The sequence below is a fragment of the Podarcis raffonei genome, chromosome 8 (genome assembly GCF_027172205.1).
Source record: "Podarcis raffonei isolate rPodRaf1 chromosome 8, rPodRaf1.pri, whole genome shotgun sequence".
Lineage (NCBI taxonomy): Eukaryota > Metazoa > Chordata > Lepidosauria > Squamata > Lacertidae > Podarcis > Podarcis raffonei.
The window spans coordinates 92,897,259-92,916,378 of NC_070609.1; the positions used below are offsets into that span (position 1 = coordinate 92,897,259).

Below are 19,120 nucleotides of genomic sequence, written 5' to 3' on the forward strand. Positions count from 1 at the left end.
TTTTAAAGCAGCCAACCCTGCTCTGCTTCTCTCCCTCCTCCTGGCTAGGCTGGCTGAAAAGCTTTGCTGCTACTTAGCAGCTCAGTGGGGAGGAGAGAGGGACATAGAGGACGGGGTTGTTTTAAAGCAGCCAACCCCGCTCTGCTTCTCTCCCTCCTCCTCGGCTCCGCTAGCTGACAGGAGCCGTTTACACCCGCTTTGCTGTTTCAAAGCGAGCCACGGACTGCTCACAACTGCAGCAGATTCCCCCGCCATCTGTAGTCATTCGCTCCATAACACGCACAAACATTTCCCCTTACTTTCTAGGAGGAAAAATCTGCGTGTTATGGAGCGAAATTTACGGTATGTATTTTAGGTTTAAAACTGTAGTTCATTGAAAAACATTGAAAATGTACATTTAAAATAACAAAGACATGCAAAATGTGTAATTTAAATAGAGATTTTTCATGCATTCCTCCAAAACATCTGCACAAAACAGGATGGAAAACCTAAGACTGAGCAGCAGCAAAATTAGAATGAAACAGAATTAGGCTATTCAGTGCATTTCTAGATGTATATTGCAAACTCCTCAACTCCTAGGAGTGGCACCAATGAAGTGAAGTTGGGACATAGAAACTTAAATGTAAGAAGAGCATTCTGGACCAGATCAAAGGCCCGTCTAATTCAACACCCCCCTGTTCTTATAGTGTCTGACCAGATGCCCGGGGCAAGCCCCAAAGCAGGATCTGAGCACCAGAGCACCCTCCCCATTTGTGCTTGCCAGCCACTGGCAACTCAAAGGCATGCTGCTTCTGAACCTGGAAGTAACATAGAGCCATAATGCCTCGTGCTCACTGATGGACTCATTTTTGATGGCGTTTTCATGTGGGAGCCAAGTTCATAAATCATATGTGTTGGGTGAAGAAGTCCTTCCTTTTTCTGGTCTTGGATCCACTGTCCATTTCATTAGATGACCCCAGACTCCAGCATTATGTCAGATAAATTAAAAACACTTCTCTCCACACCATAAATCATTTTTGGTAACCTTCAATCATATCCACTCCCACCACCCACTGTTTGCTTCCCCTCCAAACTAAAAAGCCTTTCCTCATGTAAGAACTGCTGCAGCCCCCTGATCATATGGGTTGCTTCTTCTGAACCTACAACTGAATCATCCATAGCTCTCAGGGTGGTTCACAGCATAAAAGCAGAAGATCAAAACATAAAATACATAATGAAAAGAAGAACGAAAACAAAACAAACCAATAATGCCCATCACCACCTTTCACAAGCACATTTAAAAGCATATAGCCTGATCACCTCATCTGTCTCCTGAGAAATCTCTATGTGGGACAAGAAGCAACAGTTAGAACTGGATATGGAATAACTGATTGGTTCAAAATTGGGAAAGTACGATAAGGCTGTATATTGTCTCCCTGCTTATTTAACTTATATGCAGAACACATCATGTAAAAGGCTGGACTGGATGAATCCCAAGCCGGAATTAAGATTGCCAGAAGAAATAACAACAACCTCAGATATGCAGATGACACAACCTTGATGGCAGAAAGACTTCTGGGTTAGCGCCATCGCCTAATGGCGGATTCCCTCCGAGCTCCGGAGGGAATCGGCTCAGCAGGGGTCGGGTCCTGCCGCGGCGGCGACGCGGGGACCCTCAGAAACCACAGGCGCTGAAGCCTGTGGACCTGGTGACTCGGCGGGCACCATTTGCGCCCCCCCGACCCGCAAAGGAGCCTTTTTAAAGGCTCTGGAACGGGGGACGGAGAGCGGTGCGGTGCTGTGAGTCGACTGCTTCCCCTGCTGAGTGAAGTCGCATGCCATGGACGGAGAGCGCTGACTTCTTTCTCTGAACATTTGGATTAAAAGCAACAACCCGTGAGTAACACGGAAATTGGACTTAAAAGGGAAATTTGCTTTGGGAATTAGGCACGACCGGGTAAGGTGTAAAGAGGAAGTCCGCCTACCCGCCTTGTAAACATCGTAAAGCAAGGATTTTATTACTAAGGTTGTGAGAATACCTTTCTTCTTTGTGGAGAAAAGCAATTAACTCTACGTTGGGGCAATTTAAGTGATTGTGCTGGAGGATAAGAGCTAACATTGAGAACGGAATTCACCCCTCCCCCAAGACCCGGGAGCGATCGGTGAGAGAGCTTGCAGAAGAGACATAAAGACTTTGACAGCTGTCAAACTAGCTGTCAAAGTTGGGAAAAAAGGAGAACTTTGTTTCTGCTGTCTTTGCTGGTTATATTTGTTACAATTTGGTAACAAATTGTTAAAAATAAAGAAGAAAAGGCTAACTTGACTTTTGGGTTGGAACTGGAAGATATTAAGAAACTAGAATCCCTCTAGAGGGGGTTTAGGACATTACAAAAATGGCTGTAAGTGGAAAAATACTGGCTGAACTGGAGAAGACCTTTTTCTCTTGGGAAAGTTGCAGGAACAGAGTGATGTTTTGGCAACAAATGTGACAATACTGAATGGAACAGTAAATAAAGTTGCTGAGCCTGGGAGGGACTTGACTCAAGTTTTTGCAGTTGAACAGGAAAGTTTTGCAGTTGACTTAAAATTTTTTGCAGCTGAATATGAAAAGAAATTTGAGAAATCTGAGAATGTGATGAAAGAGGAACATGATGATTCGAAGGAAAAAGAAGGAGGAGCTATAATGCCACAGATGATTGAGGAGAGCCAGAGGCCGGTTAAGATGGATATAAAGGAAAATAAGATCAGGATGATGAAAATTTGGTTTGAATTGAAGAATGGAGAATGGAGAGATCTCCCTATGTGGAGATCTGAAGACCTATGGAATACAAACTTGGCTAAAGTGGAAACTGGAGCTTTTGGGACATTTGGACTTAAGAGAAGTAGGAAACAAGATTTTGGCTCCATTTTTAAATACGGAGGCCTGGCTGGAAGAAACATGGACCTTATTGGGACAGAGCTCCTTCGAGATTCGGAGTTTAATATAAAGGACTATCAAAAAAACCGGCAGAGAGGAATTGAGAGAGAATTGAGAGCCTCGGACGTGAGGTCGCCAGGCTGACTGCAGATGGACTGATGGACTTTTTGTTGGGGTTCGAAACCGGGAAAGGGGGTGGTGGGGCTTTGGGAATCCAAAGGGTGTATAACTATATTCTGTTTTAATTAATTTGGTTTTGCCACTAACATAAAAATGGGGATTTCGGGGAAGGGAATTGGGGCCGACCTTAGAAAAAGACTTTTAAGAATAAGTATTGACGTATAAAGATTGAGGTTTATAAGTTAAAATTGGTTAATTAAATTGATGGGGTGAACCTAGAAAAAGATTTTGAAGAATAAGTATTGATGTATAAAGATTGAGGTTTACAAGTTAAAATTGGTTAACTAAAATGAATTAGAGAAAATAAGGTAAAGTTTGGGGACAAGAACTTGCTGAGCTAAAAATTGGAACTGGAATACAAGAAGGGGAGGTGTGGGGAAGTCAAGGAAATTGGTCATTGACAGTAAGAAATGGAAATTGTATGTGTGTTTAATTGTTTTTTTTTCTTTTTAAGTTTTGTTTTTATTTTTTTGAAAATTTCAATAAATATCTTTTTTTAAAAAAAAAAACCTTGATGGCAGAAAGTGAGGAGGAATTAAAGAACCTTTTAATGAGGGTGAAAGAGGAGAGCACAAATTATGGTCTGAAGCTCAACATCAAAAAAACAAAGTGTTGGGATACTGCCAGGGGGACAAAGGCCATCATGCCCCCACGTCGATGCCGGACGATCCATCGATCTCTCGTAGAAACGCAGTATCAGTCAATTAGCGACACGAGCCTCAAGAAATAGCTTGCCACATTCCAGGGCTCGTGCACGCTCTATCAGCAGAGTTCACACAGTGAAAGATGCACTCAGGAGAGTATTATTTACGACTTTATTCAGCGTTGATCAGAACAAAGAAAAAACATGACTGCCTGCTTCGATGTCTCAGGCACAGAGAGAGAAACGAAAGCAATAGACAAAACATAAACTTCCTGTGAACAGGAAATACGCAGGCTGTGACACAACAACCTGCTCCCTTTTTAAGGTGGAACGGAAATATCCTAACATCCTCCCCCTTCCCGTGTAACCTGTAGTACCTGTGGTTCAACCCAATTGCAACCTCTGTACATAAACCTTAAGTTGTTCTCTGTTAACAACCTTAGACAACAGATCAGCGGGAATTTCATTTCCTGCCATGTAGGACACCTGAATGAGTCCTTTCTGAATACACACTCTTGCACGATGTAGCTTAATCTGCAAGTACTTGGTTCTTTGCTTGCAACTCTCTGAGTTCAGCAAAGCCAAACAGGATCTATTGTCTTGATACACTTGTATAGGACATTTCACAGAAACTCTGATGTCCTTAAACAGTTGCATCAACCATTCACAATCCATGAGTGAAAATGACAGAGCATTGAGTTCTGCTTCACAGAAACTTAGGCTTACTGTCATCTGCTTTTTGCACAGCCAGTCAAACAGACAGTGGTTGTACATGTAGCATACTCCAGAAGTGCTTGTAACCATCCGTGGTGTCACTTCCAAAACTAGCATCTGCAAAGATTTCAAGACCTCCAGTCTTCTGACTGGTGAACCTCAGCCTGTAGTGCAAAGTCCCTTTCAAATAGCGGGCTATGCGCTTCAGAGCTTTCCAATCCTGAACAGTAGGATTGTTGGCATGTCTGCTAAGCAGGTTAGTGCTTACAGCTATGTCAGGTCTTGAGCATCTAGCAATGAAATTCATCTTGCCTAGAATGCATCTGTACAGCGTAGTGTCAGAAAATGCTTCAGCAGTACTATCTACCTGGTAACCTGTCACCATCGGTGTGTCTGCTGGGTTTGCATCAACCCAATTCAACCTGGTTAATACATCAGCAATTTTCTGTGTTTGGTGTACCAGAAAATTACCTGCTTGGTCCCTCTCCACCTGCAGAGAAAGATAGTTGGATACCTCACCAAGATCCTTCATGTCAAAGTGTTCCTTCAGCTGAGCTAGGGTGCTTTGGTACAAAGCCTGATTCTTCCAAAACATCAGAAGATCATCAACAAAACATAAACAATACAGTTTGTTTTGCCCCTCCTCTTTGACAAACACACATGGATCAGCTTTGCCCTGGTGAAAACCTAACCCTAACCCTACCCTAACCAGGATGGGCCAGGATGGGGGCAGAGGTATAAGCCTCCTTCAGGAGCTCGAAGGCCTCTTGCGCTGCTGGCGCCCACTGGAACATGGCGTCCTTCCGGACCAGGGTGCAGATGGGGGCAACCACATGCAAAAACCCCTGTGGCGGTGGAAGTTGGCAAACCCGATGAACCGTTGCACCCCCTTTACATTCCAGGGGGGGGCTGCAGTCCAGCACCATCTGCACCTTTTGGGGGTCCCTCTGGAGGCCAGCAGGGGAAATGATATAACTCAGGAACTCCATGTGCTCCTGGTGGAACACACACTTTTCCAGCTTGGCATACAGCCGGTGCTACCTAAGGTGCTGCAGGACCAGACGGACATGCTGGCGATGCTCCTCTGGGGACGTTGAAAATATCAATATGTCATCCAAGTACGTGACCACAAACTGGTCCAGTAAGTCACAAAAAACGTTGTTTACAAAGTGCTGGAACGTAGCCGGTGCATTGCACAGTCCAAAGGGCATGACTCGGTACTCAAAATGACCATACTGGGTTCAGAACACTGTTTTCCATTCATCCCAGCCTTTCGAACAATTCAGCCTCACGAACAATTCAGGAATTAATGGCAAGGAGTAGCAATTCTTGATGGTAACCTGGTTCAGCTTTCAGTAGTAGATACATGGACGTAGCCCACTGCCCTTCTTTTTAACGAAGAAGATGGGGGCCCCAGCAGGGGACGTGGAGTGAACCCCCTGGCAAGGTTGTCATCTAGCTCCTCTCAAAGGGCCCCTAGCTTAGGAGCCGACAAGGCATAAATGTGGCCAAAGAGAATATCTGCTCCTGGCTGCAAGTCAATAGGGCAATCGTAAGTCCGATGGGGTGGCAACACCTCAGCCCCTTTCTTCTCAAATACATCCGCCAAATCCTGGTAGTGCTCCAGGATTAGGCTGGCATCCAGTGGCCCTGCCCCGTCTGGGGCAGTCCCATGCAAAGTGGAAGAACTGGGGGCTGGTCAGTGGGGACTGCGCGGGTTCTGGCTGTGATGGAGGCAACATGGGGGGGCTGGGCACAGACGTTGTGGCAGGAAGATGATGAGAAACACAGCGTTCGCTGTGCCCAGGAAATGGCGGGGTCATGCCGGACCAACCAGAGGCTCCCGAGGACCACCGGAAAATGTGGGGTCTGGACCAGCTCAAATGTTAACAGTTCCTGGTGCCAGGGTGCCACCAACATGGCCAGCAGACAGGTTTCATGGTTAATGAGTCCCGATGTGAGGGGGGTCCCGTCCAGGCCCACCAGTGGAACAGGTGATGCTTTTACCACCTGGTACTTCTTGGCGAAACTGATGTCCATGAAGACTCCAGAGGCTCTGGAGTCAATCACTGCCTCCAGGACCAGCATGCCCCCCTGGGGAAGGAGAATGCGGCTAGGGAGCAGGAAATGGGGTGAACAGTGACTCGGCCCTGGCTGAGCCCCTCCTAGCACAGCTGGGGCTTGTTGTTTCCTGACGCGAACCTCTTCGCCGGGCATCCTGCCGTGAAATGGCCTCCCTCTCCGCAGTACAAGCATAAGGCCCGCCTCCGACCCTTATCCTGGCTGGAGAGAGCGGCGGGCGGTACCTACTTGCATAGGCTCCTCCTCAAGCCCCATCGCAGCACTGGGCTCCTGGGGCCCCCTCAAGCGGCGCTCGGAATCCCTCTCGGACAGGCGTGAAAAAGTCTGTCAAGGCTGCTGGGGGGGGGGTCACCTGCGCCAACCCGTCCTTGAGGCGTGGATGAAGTCCCTGGCAGAAGTGGAACCAACAGGCAGCTTCGTTCCACAGGGTTTCCGCAGCCTACTGACAAAACTCTGTGGCGTACTCAGTAACCGGGCGAGTGCCCTGCTGGAGGTTCTACAGGGTCATCTTAGTGGTCTGGGCTCCCTGAACATGGGGTCATTGGCCTCAAGATACGGAGTGACCCAGGAAAGTGCCAGACCTGAGAGCAGGCTAACCATGAAGCACACCTGACTCCGTGGAGTGGGAAAGTCTGCTGTGCAGACTGCTGCGCAGGTGGCCAGCACTGGCTCACAAAACCCCAAAGGGCCCCATGCTCCCCCCTGAATGGGGTCACATCAGGCTGGGGCTGCAGCTGGGGCTGCTCGAACCTCCACCTGGAGCATAGCTACCTGCGTGTGAAGGTTCTGCAGCACCGTGGTGAGATCTGTAGACTGGGCTCCGTCTACCTTGCACCGGGGCCGGGACGTAGGTTGGCCACAGCAAACAGTCATGGTCTGGATTACAGGCAGTCGGAACCCTGGCTTCGGGATCAGGGTAGAGTTCAGGAAGCAGGAATCAGCAGTCCAGGGGTCAGGAAGCCAAGAGTCAGGAAGCCAAGGGTCCAAGAGTCAGGAAGCCGAAGCACAGCTAGGTGGGTAGTGTGTTGCTGTGGTAAAGAGCCAGAGGAAAATGCTGGTCTTATATACCCCTCCAGGCCCTTGCCACCAGGTACTACGAGTCTTCTGTCAAGCCTCACCTTGTGCAGCCGCACCTTGCCCTTCCAGGCCAAACTCAGGAAGGCCCCAGACCTGCAAGGCCCTACCAGTCACAGGGCTGGCGCCTGTACACACTCCTTACACTGAGGCTCCAATACTTTGGCCACCACATAAGAAGAGAAGACTCCCTTGAAAAGACCCTGATGTTGGGAAAGACTGAGGGCACAAGGAGAAGGGGATGACAGAGAACGAGATGGTTGGACAGTGTTCTCGAAGCTACGAACATGAGTCTGACCAAACTGTGGGAGGCAGTGTATGACAGGAGTGCCTGGCGTGCTCTGGTCCATGGGGTCACGAAGAGTCGGACACGACTAAACAACAACAACAAAATAATAATGGTTGAGGTCTGTTTCCAGGCACAAATCAAAGTGCTGGTGGTTACGTCAATTAAGCCCCCAACAGCTTGGGGCCCAGACACTGGAAGGACCACCTTCTACAACATGGTAGAATCATCAGGGGCTTTCTTCATATTGCCCCTTCTCCACAACCAGCAAGCAGATACAGTGGTACCTCGGGTTACATACGCTTCAGGTTACAGACTCCGCTAACCCAGAAATAGTACATCGGGTTAAGAACTTTGCTTCAGGATGAGAACAGAAATCGTGCGGTGGTGGCGCGGCAGCAGCGGGAGGCCCCATTAGCTAAAGTGGTGCTTCAGGTTAAGAACAGTTTCAGGTTAAGAACGGACCTCCGGAACAAATAATGTAACCAGTGTAGTGGCTAGGGAAGGGGGTCATATTAGCTCAGATTTCTTCATTTTTTAAACCCTGTCCACATTCATGTCCAGAAATCCAATTTAAGGCAGGCTAACTTTTTATAAATCTCTTTGAAGTGAAGGTCAACTTCCTCTTAACAGAACAGTCACTGCTGCTTTGGCTCAGAGGCAAAAAGCTGAGAGAGAAATCGTTTGCATTGTCTGAAGAATGGAAGGAATAAAAATGCAGTGAGGGGGATCTAGTCAAGGCCTTTCATATTCATAGATGCTGAGGAAAGGTGAGGTGTGCAGAGGAAATTGCAAGTGAAAAAATATAGAACACGCTAAGAAAAGAAAGGTTCTTTCTTTGCAAGAGAGCAGAAAGGGAAGATTATTGGTGCATGTGATGTTTTCCTTTGCCAAAGGCAAAGTGAGAAACCTTAAGCAGAAGTGGAGCTCAGTGGTGTTGCGTCAACTCACGGCACTCGGAGTAGGAACATGCGTGTGGGGTGTGTGCATGTGCCGGGGTGTGGGGTGTGAAGGATCCTGCCATGGCAGTCCAGGCCATGCTGGGAGCACCTGCTTCATGCTCCCTAAAAAACCCATGGGGGCTGACTTAAAATGGTCAGCTGATGAAACAGTGAAATAGTGGGATTTTACAAATTATGGGGTGGGGGGTGGGGAGAACATAAAACTGTTATTTCAAAGTTCTCTTTAAGTTTTCATGAAGAGCCAAACAGACCATAGAAATTTCCATCTCCTGATACCTGTACACACAAACAAGCTTAGGGGACGAGCCCAAATTTCATCATTGCACAATTGCAGGGCTTTAACAACAGAGAAAAATAAATAAATGAACAATAAAAGTATATAGCATATGTATGGCTTTCCACCAGGTATTTGGTAATCCAAATTTCCAACTGAAATTAAAACCAGAGTAGCACTGAGGGCTTATACACACCTCCATTTGACCTGCCTCTTTCCCTCAGGGAAACTCAATCTTTAGCACTGGATCATCATCATTTCAGTAAAAATAAACTAAATCAAAACATTTAAAAAGAATTAAAGAATGGCCTAATCTTTGGAAACAGGTTGCCAGAAATTGCATATTTTAGCCATCAAATGAACAACCATCAAGGACATTTATAAATGCCCCTGAATGCTAATAATGAAGGGACAGATGTACCTCACCATGAGGGGCGTTCCATAATCAGTGGACCACTAAGAACCCTAAGGCCCATTCATGGGTCAGCACCAACCGGACAACACTAAGGTGGAATCTACACACATATAAAAACTATTCTGAAAATGCTTTTTAAAAAGCGTTTTTTAAAAATACATTGAATTTTCCATAAGGCCATCTAGTGTCACAATATATATTGCACTTAAAACACACTTAAAACGTTTTATTTGCAGCTGTATAGCTGAGTCCCAAGTGACACGACTGCCAACAGGGGCTCATCTGCCAGCCATACGCCGGTCCAAGATGGTTGATACTGGGGGAGGCAATCTTTTAGGTACCTGGATTCCAAGCTATTTTGGAGTTTGCATGCAAGTACTAATGACTTGGGACGCGGGTGGCGCTGTGGGTTAAACCACAGAGCCTAGGACTTGCCGATCAGAAGGTCGGTGGTTCGAATCCCCGCAACAGGGTGAACCTAGCAGTTCAAAAGCACGTCAAAGTGCAAGTAGATAAATAGGTAGCGCTCCGGCGGGAAGGTAAATGGCATTTCCGTGCGCTGCTCTGGTTCGTCAGAAGCGGCTTAGTCATGCTGGCCACATGAGCCGGAAGCTGTATGCTGGCTCCCTTGGCCAATAAAGCGAGATGAGTGCCGCAACCCCAGAGTCAGTCACGACTGGATCTAATGGTCAGGGGTCCCTTTACCTTTACCTTTACCTTTACTAATGACTTGAATTGGGCCCAGAAACTTACTGGACAAATGAAGCTTGTGCTCTTAAAAAGAAAACCTTATATTAAAAAGAAGCTGTGCTATGGCATTTTCTAATGGTGAACTCCACCCCTGAGCAACTGCTAGAGTATTTCTCTTTTCCCCCTGGAGAAATTTAGTGAAATGATCCTCCTGATTTCTCTGACACCAACAGGGTGGATAACTTTTGAGATGCTGCTTACACATAGCTCTAATGTTTTGGCAACAACCCTTCCCACAGCCTTTCTGTCTGTGACAAGTTAGCATGTCAAGAAGAAAGACTCAGCCTTAACCTTCTCTCCCATGTGCCTGGCATTATGAAGGAAGAAAGCTTCCAAGTACATGGCTCCTTCTGCTACATTCTGAAGTGATTCCAGGAGAGCTACACCATGTAGCAGTTCGAAACCTCTCTCACTCACGCAAGAGAGAGGATCAAAATAGAACTACAGGAAAAGTGAAAAGTGGAATGACAGGTAAACAAGGAAATTGGTTCCCAACATGTTTTGAGATACTCTCAAAAAATGCATGCTTTTGTTTTGTTCCCACCCAGATTTCCCTTGGGTTCAAATCTCTAAATGCAGTGGAAGCCAACTTGCGCAGCTGTCTACTTTCCTGTTTTTAAATGTCTAAATCTCTCTCTTGCTAGGAAAACCCATCTTAGGTTTCCTGTATTTGAGAATGCAATCCAAAAACGTTCCTCCATGCCTGTCTCTCCATTATGATCATACTCAAAAGTCAAGGGCACAACCCTAATTTCCAAAATAGATCTGATTGAAGATGGGGGGGCAGTGACCTTAAGCCCCCTCTTTCAGACTTACTCACCAAAATGTCACACCCAGCCAGCCAGCCAGCCAACAAAGGGTTACTCACTTGGTCTGATGTTTGGACCCCTTCAGGTGTGCGTGATACTGTTCTATGGAGTTTAGAGTGACATTGCAGATGTTACAGGTATAGCTCCGCTTAAGACCTGTGGACAGAATGCATCAGAATTAGTTGCACTGTGTTATACTCACAGTGAATTATGGCAACATTTTGCACACACTCTTTGTCTGGCTTTCTGAGCGGCTATTTTGAGCTACAGATCTGCACAAACCTCTGCAAATACATTCAGAACAAGCCAATCTGCCCTTTGCTAATTTTTAGGATCTTCAGATTGATCTGTATATGACACAAATTGACCTGATTTGGTTCATGATTTGACCAAACACAGCGCACATCCCGAGTTTTATATCCCACTGTTCTCATACTTAAATCCTTCCATTGAAGCTTAATGGTGCTCAGTTGTGACTGGATTCCCAAAATGTATAATCTTACATTATGTCTCCCCATTGCTGCAACAGATGGTTCTGCAGCCATTATCAGCTTAACATATGTTACAGTGAATGCCTGAAATTTGGTGACAATCCCAGACAAATTTTGTAAATGTCTCAAAACTGACAGGATTCAGAAGTAAATGTTGACAGTCACCTAAAATGTGATTGTCACCATTCACTTGCATATAGGTCTGAAAAGCAGGGAATAGTGTCCATTTCCACATGCTCAGAATATTCATTTTGGACACTGCATTATAATACATGTTATTATTAGAAATTTGGCTGCGTTTATTAGCATGAATTCACATACTGGAATGATATCACCTGACAAACTCTTGTCTGGTCAGCTACTTAACAAAGGAATGTTAATATTCCTTAATGGTCTGACATCTCTGTCCAGTCTGTAAAAACAGAGCTGTGCGAACATTTTGAAATTTCTTTTTTGACCGTTTGTGAAATGAACAAGAATGCAATGAAACCCTCCAGATTTATTTATTTTTTGAGGAGGGGGGAGAAAGCTGTTATCCTGACTTAACTGTAGGAGGTGGCTAAGGCTTCTGTTTTCCTCCCTTGCTATTTCAACTTTTGAAAAAGCTTCTCACGGGATAATGAATGTTCTCTCTGCAGCTTCCCATAGGTCACACTTCATGGAACACCTTGGGGACTGATGTAGGGATGTGGGAGAACATTACCAAAAATGGAAAAGGGAGTAGAAATTGTTTCTTCATCCCATGTCCAGAATGGGAATCAATCCAGCTGCTGTTTTCATTCCACAAATGATATGTAATTGATTCCCCCCCCACTGGATTGCATCATTTGCATTGAAATTAATGGGGTGGAATGCCAATATAATTTGTGCAATTTTGTCACAGCAGACAGTGAGACAAATAATGTTGTTTTTGGCAGAAAACAAAGGACAGTGGAATGGAAACAGTGCTTCATGTGACACAAGGGGGATGGAAAATGACACCTTCTTGCATCCCTTGAGTGATGCCACATTATGTTGCTCCCAAGGTATCCCAATAAATGCAGTTAGTAGTGTGAGGCTCTCTCTGCAGCATCTCTTTGGTCACACCTTCTGGGGAGACCTGTAAGATCAGCAATAACTGCCTCCCAAAATCTTTGGGAAAATTTCTCTCACCTCCAAAAAGCAGTAGCAAATAGCAAGATAACACACACATTTCCACAGGGAGACTATTTTCACAAAACTGGAGGGAGGGGGCGATTGGTCCAACCCAGAGGGAAAGTGACAACTATGAATTTGGACAGAGACAGAGAGATGCAGACAGAGGCAGAATTTTCTGCTGGAGTTGGTTTTGACAATATAAAGCCCAGTGCTGCTTGCTTGCCGAAACAGTTATTTTGCTACCTGCCATAGATGTCTACTTGCTTCCACAGTGCTCTGCACCTCTGATTGTACATAAACCAGATATTATAAAGCACCACAAGTCTCCACTGTTTTCTCACTCCATGAAATCAAAACTCAGCAGCAAGCAACAGCCTCACTGCTCAGGGGGTGGGTAGCATGTAACAGTATTATCACAACTAATGGTTTAAATAATGAATTGTGTTAGGGATGGGGAACCTTTTTCACCTGAAGGACCATATTCCTTTCTGAGCAGCCTTCCAGGGGCCACATGGTTCTGGTGGGCAGAGACAAAACTGGAGTCCCAAAAAAACCCAACATTTCCAAATGGACTGGAAAAACCTTACTTTTTATTTTATTTATTAAGATAATTTCTACATCTCTAAGTGGAGTACAGAAAACTAAATCAACAATAGACAACCAAAATAATGAATGTTACAAAAAAAATAAAACATTTAACACAAATTACTAATAAATCAATCTGTATACAACATTTCCTTCTACTGCTTAAGTGTCTCTCCACTCAGCACCCCTCAGCATCCTGGCTTTCAGGACTCCATGCCTCCATGCTGGCTCTCACTGAGGGCCCAAACAAACTCACAAATCACCCCCCAAATCTCACAATGAAGGAAGTTCCTGAAACCTGCTGACATCACCTACATAGGTTTGTTTTTAATGGACTGGTACCCAAGTGGATGCAGCTTCCTCAGTTGCATGGCGAGTTCTCACCTCCCACCAGTAGAAATAAAGACACGTGACACAGATATTTAAGGTTAATGGGAGAAATTAGGCCACAACTTTATTGGTTACAGGTAAAGAGTGGTATTGGCTTAGGCATTGGTCCTATCAAACTACCCGGCTTCAGCCTGCTTGCTTGAAGACCGGGAAGGGTTAACACCAGCAGGGGGAGCCCTGCTGATGCACATCAACTAGGGACTCCCCCGGGGTCACCGCTCGGGGGCGCACTTTAGACCCTGGCCTCCATAGGCTTCGGACGAGGCCACGCCCCCCGGAATCCTTTACCGGACTACTCTTCAATATTTGGGGGAGGTGATAGCACTCCTCCCCCCCAACAGATCTGCATAACAATACCCCTACCAATGCCTAATCGCCAAGACCAAGTGAGTTGTGACGATTTGCTACGAGGTAGGTGAAAAACCAAATGGCCTGTGCTAATTTGCCAAGTGGAAAAATTTCCTACCAGGCCCCTTAATGGCGACCATCCAAGGTCCATAGCAAGGTTGAAAGGGGAACCTTAGAGGGTGGGCAGGTGGGAAAACCTTACCAGCTGAGCAGACCCAAAGAGGGAGATCCCGGGGCCGTACTTGCCTTAAATGAGGCAAGCCATGCCCCCAGAGCCAGCTGATTGGCTGGCTCAGGGGATGACGCGGCCCCGAAGATTCCCCTGTTCGCGCAGGGGCTGAAGCCAGCCTCCGCGCGTGTGTTGGGGGCGTGAGCCCGCAACACCACCTCCTCCTTATGTCGGAAGTGGCTTTTCCCAACAGTTCAGTTGCACCCCACATGGAGACAGTTTTATTTGTTAAATATTTTTTTATTAATTTTTCATTAATAGCAATCCAATATAAGCCACATTAATACAATACCAAATCACAATACAATTAAAAGAGCCAATTATCCAGTTCCGAATTAAACAATTTGGGGTGACTTCCCGTGTTCTGATTATCAGGAGATGATGATGTTATTCCTTGGTCCTGCTCCAGTTCTCTTAGTTAATCCAAGTACCACAGTTCCGATCTTAATTCTTTATTTTAACAGTCACTGGTGTGATGACTTTCATTTGTATTTAGCTATTCCATATCCATTAATTTGCAAGCGGAGTTTATATCCTGTAACTTACTGTGTGAAATATTTGTTTATATTGGTCCTTCTCTTCATGTTGTAATCAATCAATCATCTTCAGCCTCATGCCCCCCCTTCAAGGGCTGAATTCTCAATTATGCCACAGCTTCACGCCATCTTGCCTTTTCAAACTGAAAGTGAACTGGCATCTGACCATGGCTTTGGGAAGACTTCCAGCATTTTCTTCTTTCAACCTTTCCAATCTACTAACAAGCTGGTGTCTTGCCAAAACCATAACCATAATAAATCAAAGTTAGTGCCCTCTTTAGAAGGTAATGCCACCAATCCTCACAACATTTTCACACAGTCTATTTGTTCAAATGATCCATAAAAAATTATAAAGTTCTTGTTATTTCCCTCTTGCATTCCATTAATAGTTGTAATCCATGGATAATTAGATTCATTAGTAATTAATTCTTCTTCAGTGAAGGTTTGCTGAATCATAATGTAGCAGGTGTTTTCAGTCAAACAAAGACAAAGCAGGGGTTCGAGGAAATGCCTTTATTTTATAGCTGCACCTAGACCCCAGTCCTAAACAGACTGGAGTATTGATCTCAGTTCAGATAAAACTTATATACCGTAGGTTTTTCAGAAAGCAAATCTGCATGATGTATGAACATATTGTATTGTAGTCCAGAACTCTGACATGATTTATGAAGCAGGACGTTCTGTTAGCCAAGAAACTGACATGATGTATGAGACATTTGACATGTTACAGATAGGATGTAAAGTGGTACCTCAGGTTACAGACGCTTCAGGTTACAGACACTTCAGGTTACAGACTCCGCTAACCCAGAAATAGTACCTCGGGTTAAGAACTTTGCTTCAGGATGAGAACAGAAATCGCACGGCGGCAGCAGGAGGCCCCATTAGCTAAAGTAGTACCTTAGGTTAAGAACAGTATCAGGTTAAGAACGGACCTCCAGAACAAATTAAATTCTTAACCTGAGGTATCACTGTACAGGATTTTCTGTCTGCCAGGAAGGTTGACATGACATTCTACTTCCTTGATAAGGTACTTCAAACAACACAAACAGGCTGGACATGTCAATTACTGTCCAGATTAAAGCATTCCAAAGCTGAGATACTGTTTGGCAAGCAAAACATACAAATCCTCATTAGTCCCTTCCTGTAGCATTCTTACAAACTCCAAATGTTGCTTCCTTGCAGCTAAACCTTGCCAACTGCTGAGTCTTCAGTCGGTCAGAGTCCAGTCAAAGTAAACTTTTCACCCCTTTGTGAACTGCAGGCCTTGCAGAGAGAAAGTTTCTCCTTTTTACAGGCTTCAGTCTTGGGGTTTATTTTGCAAACCCCAAATAAATTCTGTTTGCTCCTTCCCTCAATAAAACAGCAATTATATTATATTATATTACACATGGAGTCAGTTCTAGGCTGCAGAAGGTTCAGTTTGGTTTCTCAGGGGCTCCAAGGAGATAGCAAATGGGACACCCCTCCACTCATAGCTCTTTCTCTGGCCTCTGCACACCTCTCCTCCTCCAGCCACTACCATGCTTTTCAGGGTACAAAATACCAGTTTCCTTTCTGTCTGCAAAAGGATTACTTGAGCTGCAATCTAGACCCAGAGAGACATCAGCAGTGATATGTCTCTGGTGCTGAATAGGAGCAGAATAGCACTAAGTACTCTCCTTGTTCAAACAAGAGCTGCCATTATCTCCTGCGCATTACCTCCTGGAGTGCAGCTCTTAATCAGCATGAAAATATGGTGCACTTTAAGTGCATGGCATTATTTCTTCCTCCTCTTTCTTTTCCCCTTGGCAGAGGCTTCAGCCCAACCAAGTTGCCATCCTACCCTTGCTCACTTGCTTGGGCCAGAAATGCATGCAGGTTTGCAGACAAAGAGGCAAAAATACCCCCCTTTCTTTTCTTATAAAAACCAAGAACTAGGAGGAGTTGGCCTGATGCATTGAAGTGAGCAGAATTAAGGCTCCCCCTCAGAACCACAAAATTCACCAGCCAGAGCCAAGTGCAAAAGAGCTGTTCGACAATGGAATGGTCTCCCTCAGGAGGTGGCAGACTCTTATTCTTGGAGGTTTTTAAGCAGAGGTTGGATGGCCACCTGACGTGGATGCTTTAGCAGAGATCCCCGCATTGCAGGGGGTTGGACTAGATGACCCTCAGGGTCCCTTCCAACTCTACGATTCTATGATTCTATGTGCAAGCTGAACAACAACAAAAAAAGAGTGCCTCTGAGAAGCTTCTGATACCAGGACTTGGTTCTCAGTACCAGAAGTGACTTGACCTGAGTGTTATTTCATACAAATTCCCATTCCAGAATCATATTTTGGGTGGGAAAGGATGTTTTGTTGTTGCTATTGTTAAACAACTAGGAGTTAGAAGCTGGGATGGGGAACCTCTACATTTTCCATTACACTGCTACTTACAGCACCCACAAAGTTTGTCCCATGATCAGTAAATAATTAATCCCATTTTCATTCCTGTATTTTCCAATATTAAATTTATTGCTTGCTCCCAATAGCTGCATACTTTAATAGCTCTAAACAGCCAGCTTGTTTCTTTGGTTTTTGTTGTTTTTAATTGGGAGAACAAGGGTCTCCTGCTAAAAGTGTCTCTGGATACTGACATTGCAGATCTCAGATTTAGCTTTTAAATCTCACTTTTTTCCTGTTCTTTTTTGGTAATGGAGTGATCTAGGCCAGAAAATGGGGCATTTGCTCTGTTCACAAAATCTTTTATTTTGGAAATCAGTTGCTTCTGGCAGAGCAATAACAACACTTTGTGCTTATATAACACCTTTCACTGGAGACCTTCAAAAGGGCTTAGATACATGCATCTCTGAGAACCTTTGTGGCCTGTCAGGTTGATGCTGGAGTTTAGAACTGTTGCCTGCTTCTGAGCACACAAGGAAGGAGCAGGCCTTTGGCACTCAAACATTGGTAAGTAGAGTTCATAAGGCTACTTTTTATTCAGATGTGAGCCTTTACCTGTCCGAATACAGACGTAAGGATCTCCAAAAACCTTCTGTGCCACCGGGGCCTTTGGGGCCCTCCCCTGAGAAACCAAAGGCATATCACTGCTCCATGCCTGAAAGAGGCCACCAGACCAAGGAATGTTGCAGGCCTGTGTGTCTTCAGGTCAGAGCACTGACCCTTCAAGGACCTGAGAGAGGTGGTTGGGGAGCAAAGGCTTAAAAGTGTTCACTTTGCTCTCCATCTTTTTTGGAGCAATTTTTTCCCATGGACCTACCTGTGCTAAGGGGATATGACAGTCATGGTATGAAGGAAGTTTCCCTCCATCTCTCATAGCACTAGAACTTGTTGACATGCAATGAAGCTGAATGTTGGAAGGTTCAGAATTCTGAATCTTAAGAAATAGTGACAGCGAAGATTAGACAAACTGAGGCATCTGATCAAGGCCTGTATTTAAAAAATGAGCTCAAAGATGTTTTAATGCCAGGCAGAAGACCAGCTGTCTAAAAGACTGGCATATGTTTATCCTCCTGGACAAAGGTCCCCCTGATTTATTTATAGCAGGAACCAAAATTCTCAAAGTTGTAAAAAGGGAATTACAGGCTGAGAGCAAAGGTTACTAGGTTACTGACCCTGCAGAATACAATCAAGTTGCAAAAGCACTAATTAAGAGTTGGTAAATAGTAGGATTCATTGTTTAACAAAATATAATGCCATGTGTCTCCCATTAGAGATTTGAGCCACAGGTTAAAGGGCAAGAGCTAATGGGAAAAGCAGCTGGCCAGGAAAGGGGGTTGTAAACTGAAGAAGTTTTTACTTAGAAAAGGCCTTTGCTTCTAAAAATCTATATATGTTATGTATGAAATATATTGGCTTAAATGTAATTATGCAAAGGATTTAGAAAGTAAGAAATGTTAGATTCTTATGTTAGATTCTTATTTCATAGAATCATAGAATCATAGAGTTGGAAGAGACCACAAGGGCCATCGAGTCCAACCCCCTGCCAAGCAGGAAACACAATCAGAGCACTCCTGACATATGGTTGTCAAGCCTCTGCTTAAAGACCTCCAAAGAAGGAGATCTTTCATTGATGGTGTGTGAGAATGTGAACCCAAGATCTCTGACCTCTGTTTAAGATAAAAAATTAAAACCATTAGCCATCTGTTTTGGGGGGCAAAAGGGCAAGAAGGGCAAGAGGTGATCTGGTAATTAAGGTGCCTTGTTGAGGCAAATGTAAGATATATGTAAGATCATCAGGGGGTTTGGACTGGGTGTTCATTAGTATGCAGATGACACCCAGCTCTACCTCTCCTTTAAATCAGAACCAGTGAAGGCGGTGAAGGTCCTGTGTGAGTGCCT

General features: G+C 45.0%; 1 protein-coding gene across 2 annotated transcripts in view; it reads right to left on the reverse strand.

Annotated features, from left to right (window-relative positions):
• ZMAT4 (zinc finger matrin-type 4) overlaps positions 1 to 19,120 on the reverse strand; it is a 300,023-nt gene that overhangs the window by 13,478 nt on the left and 267,425 nt on the right. For both annotated transcript variants that reach the window (XM_053401632.1, XM_053401633.1), the window contains exon 6: positions 11,145 to 11,241. In XM_053401632.1, coding sequence (XP_053257607.1) covers positions 11,145 to 11,241 — 97 coding nt within the window. The remainder of the gene's footprint in view (positions 1 to 11,144; positions 11,242 to 19,120) is intronic.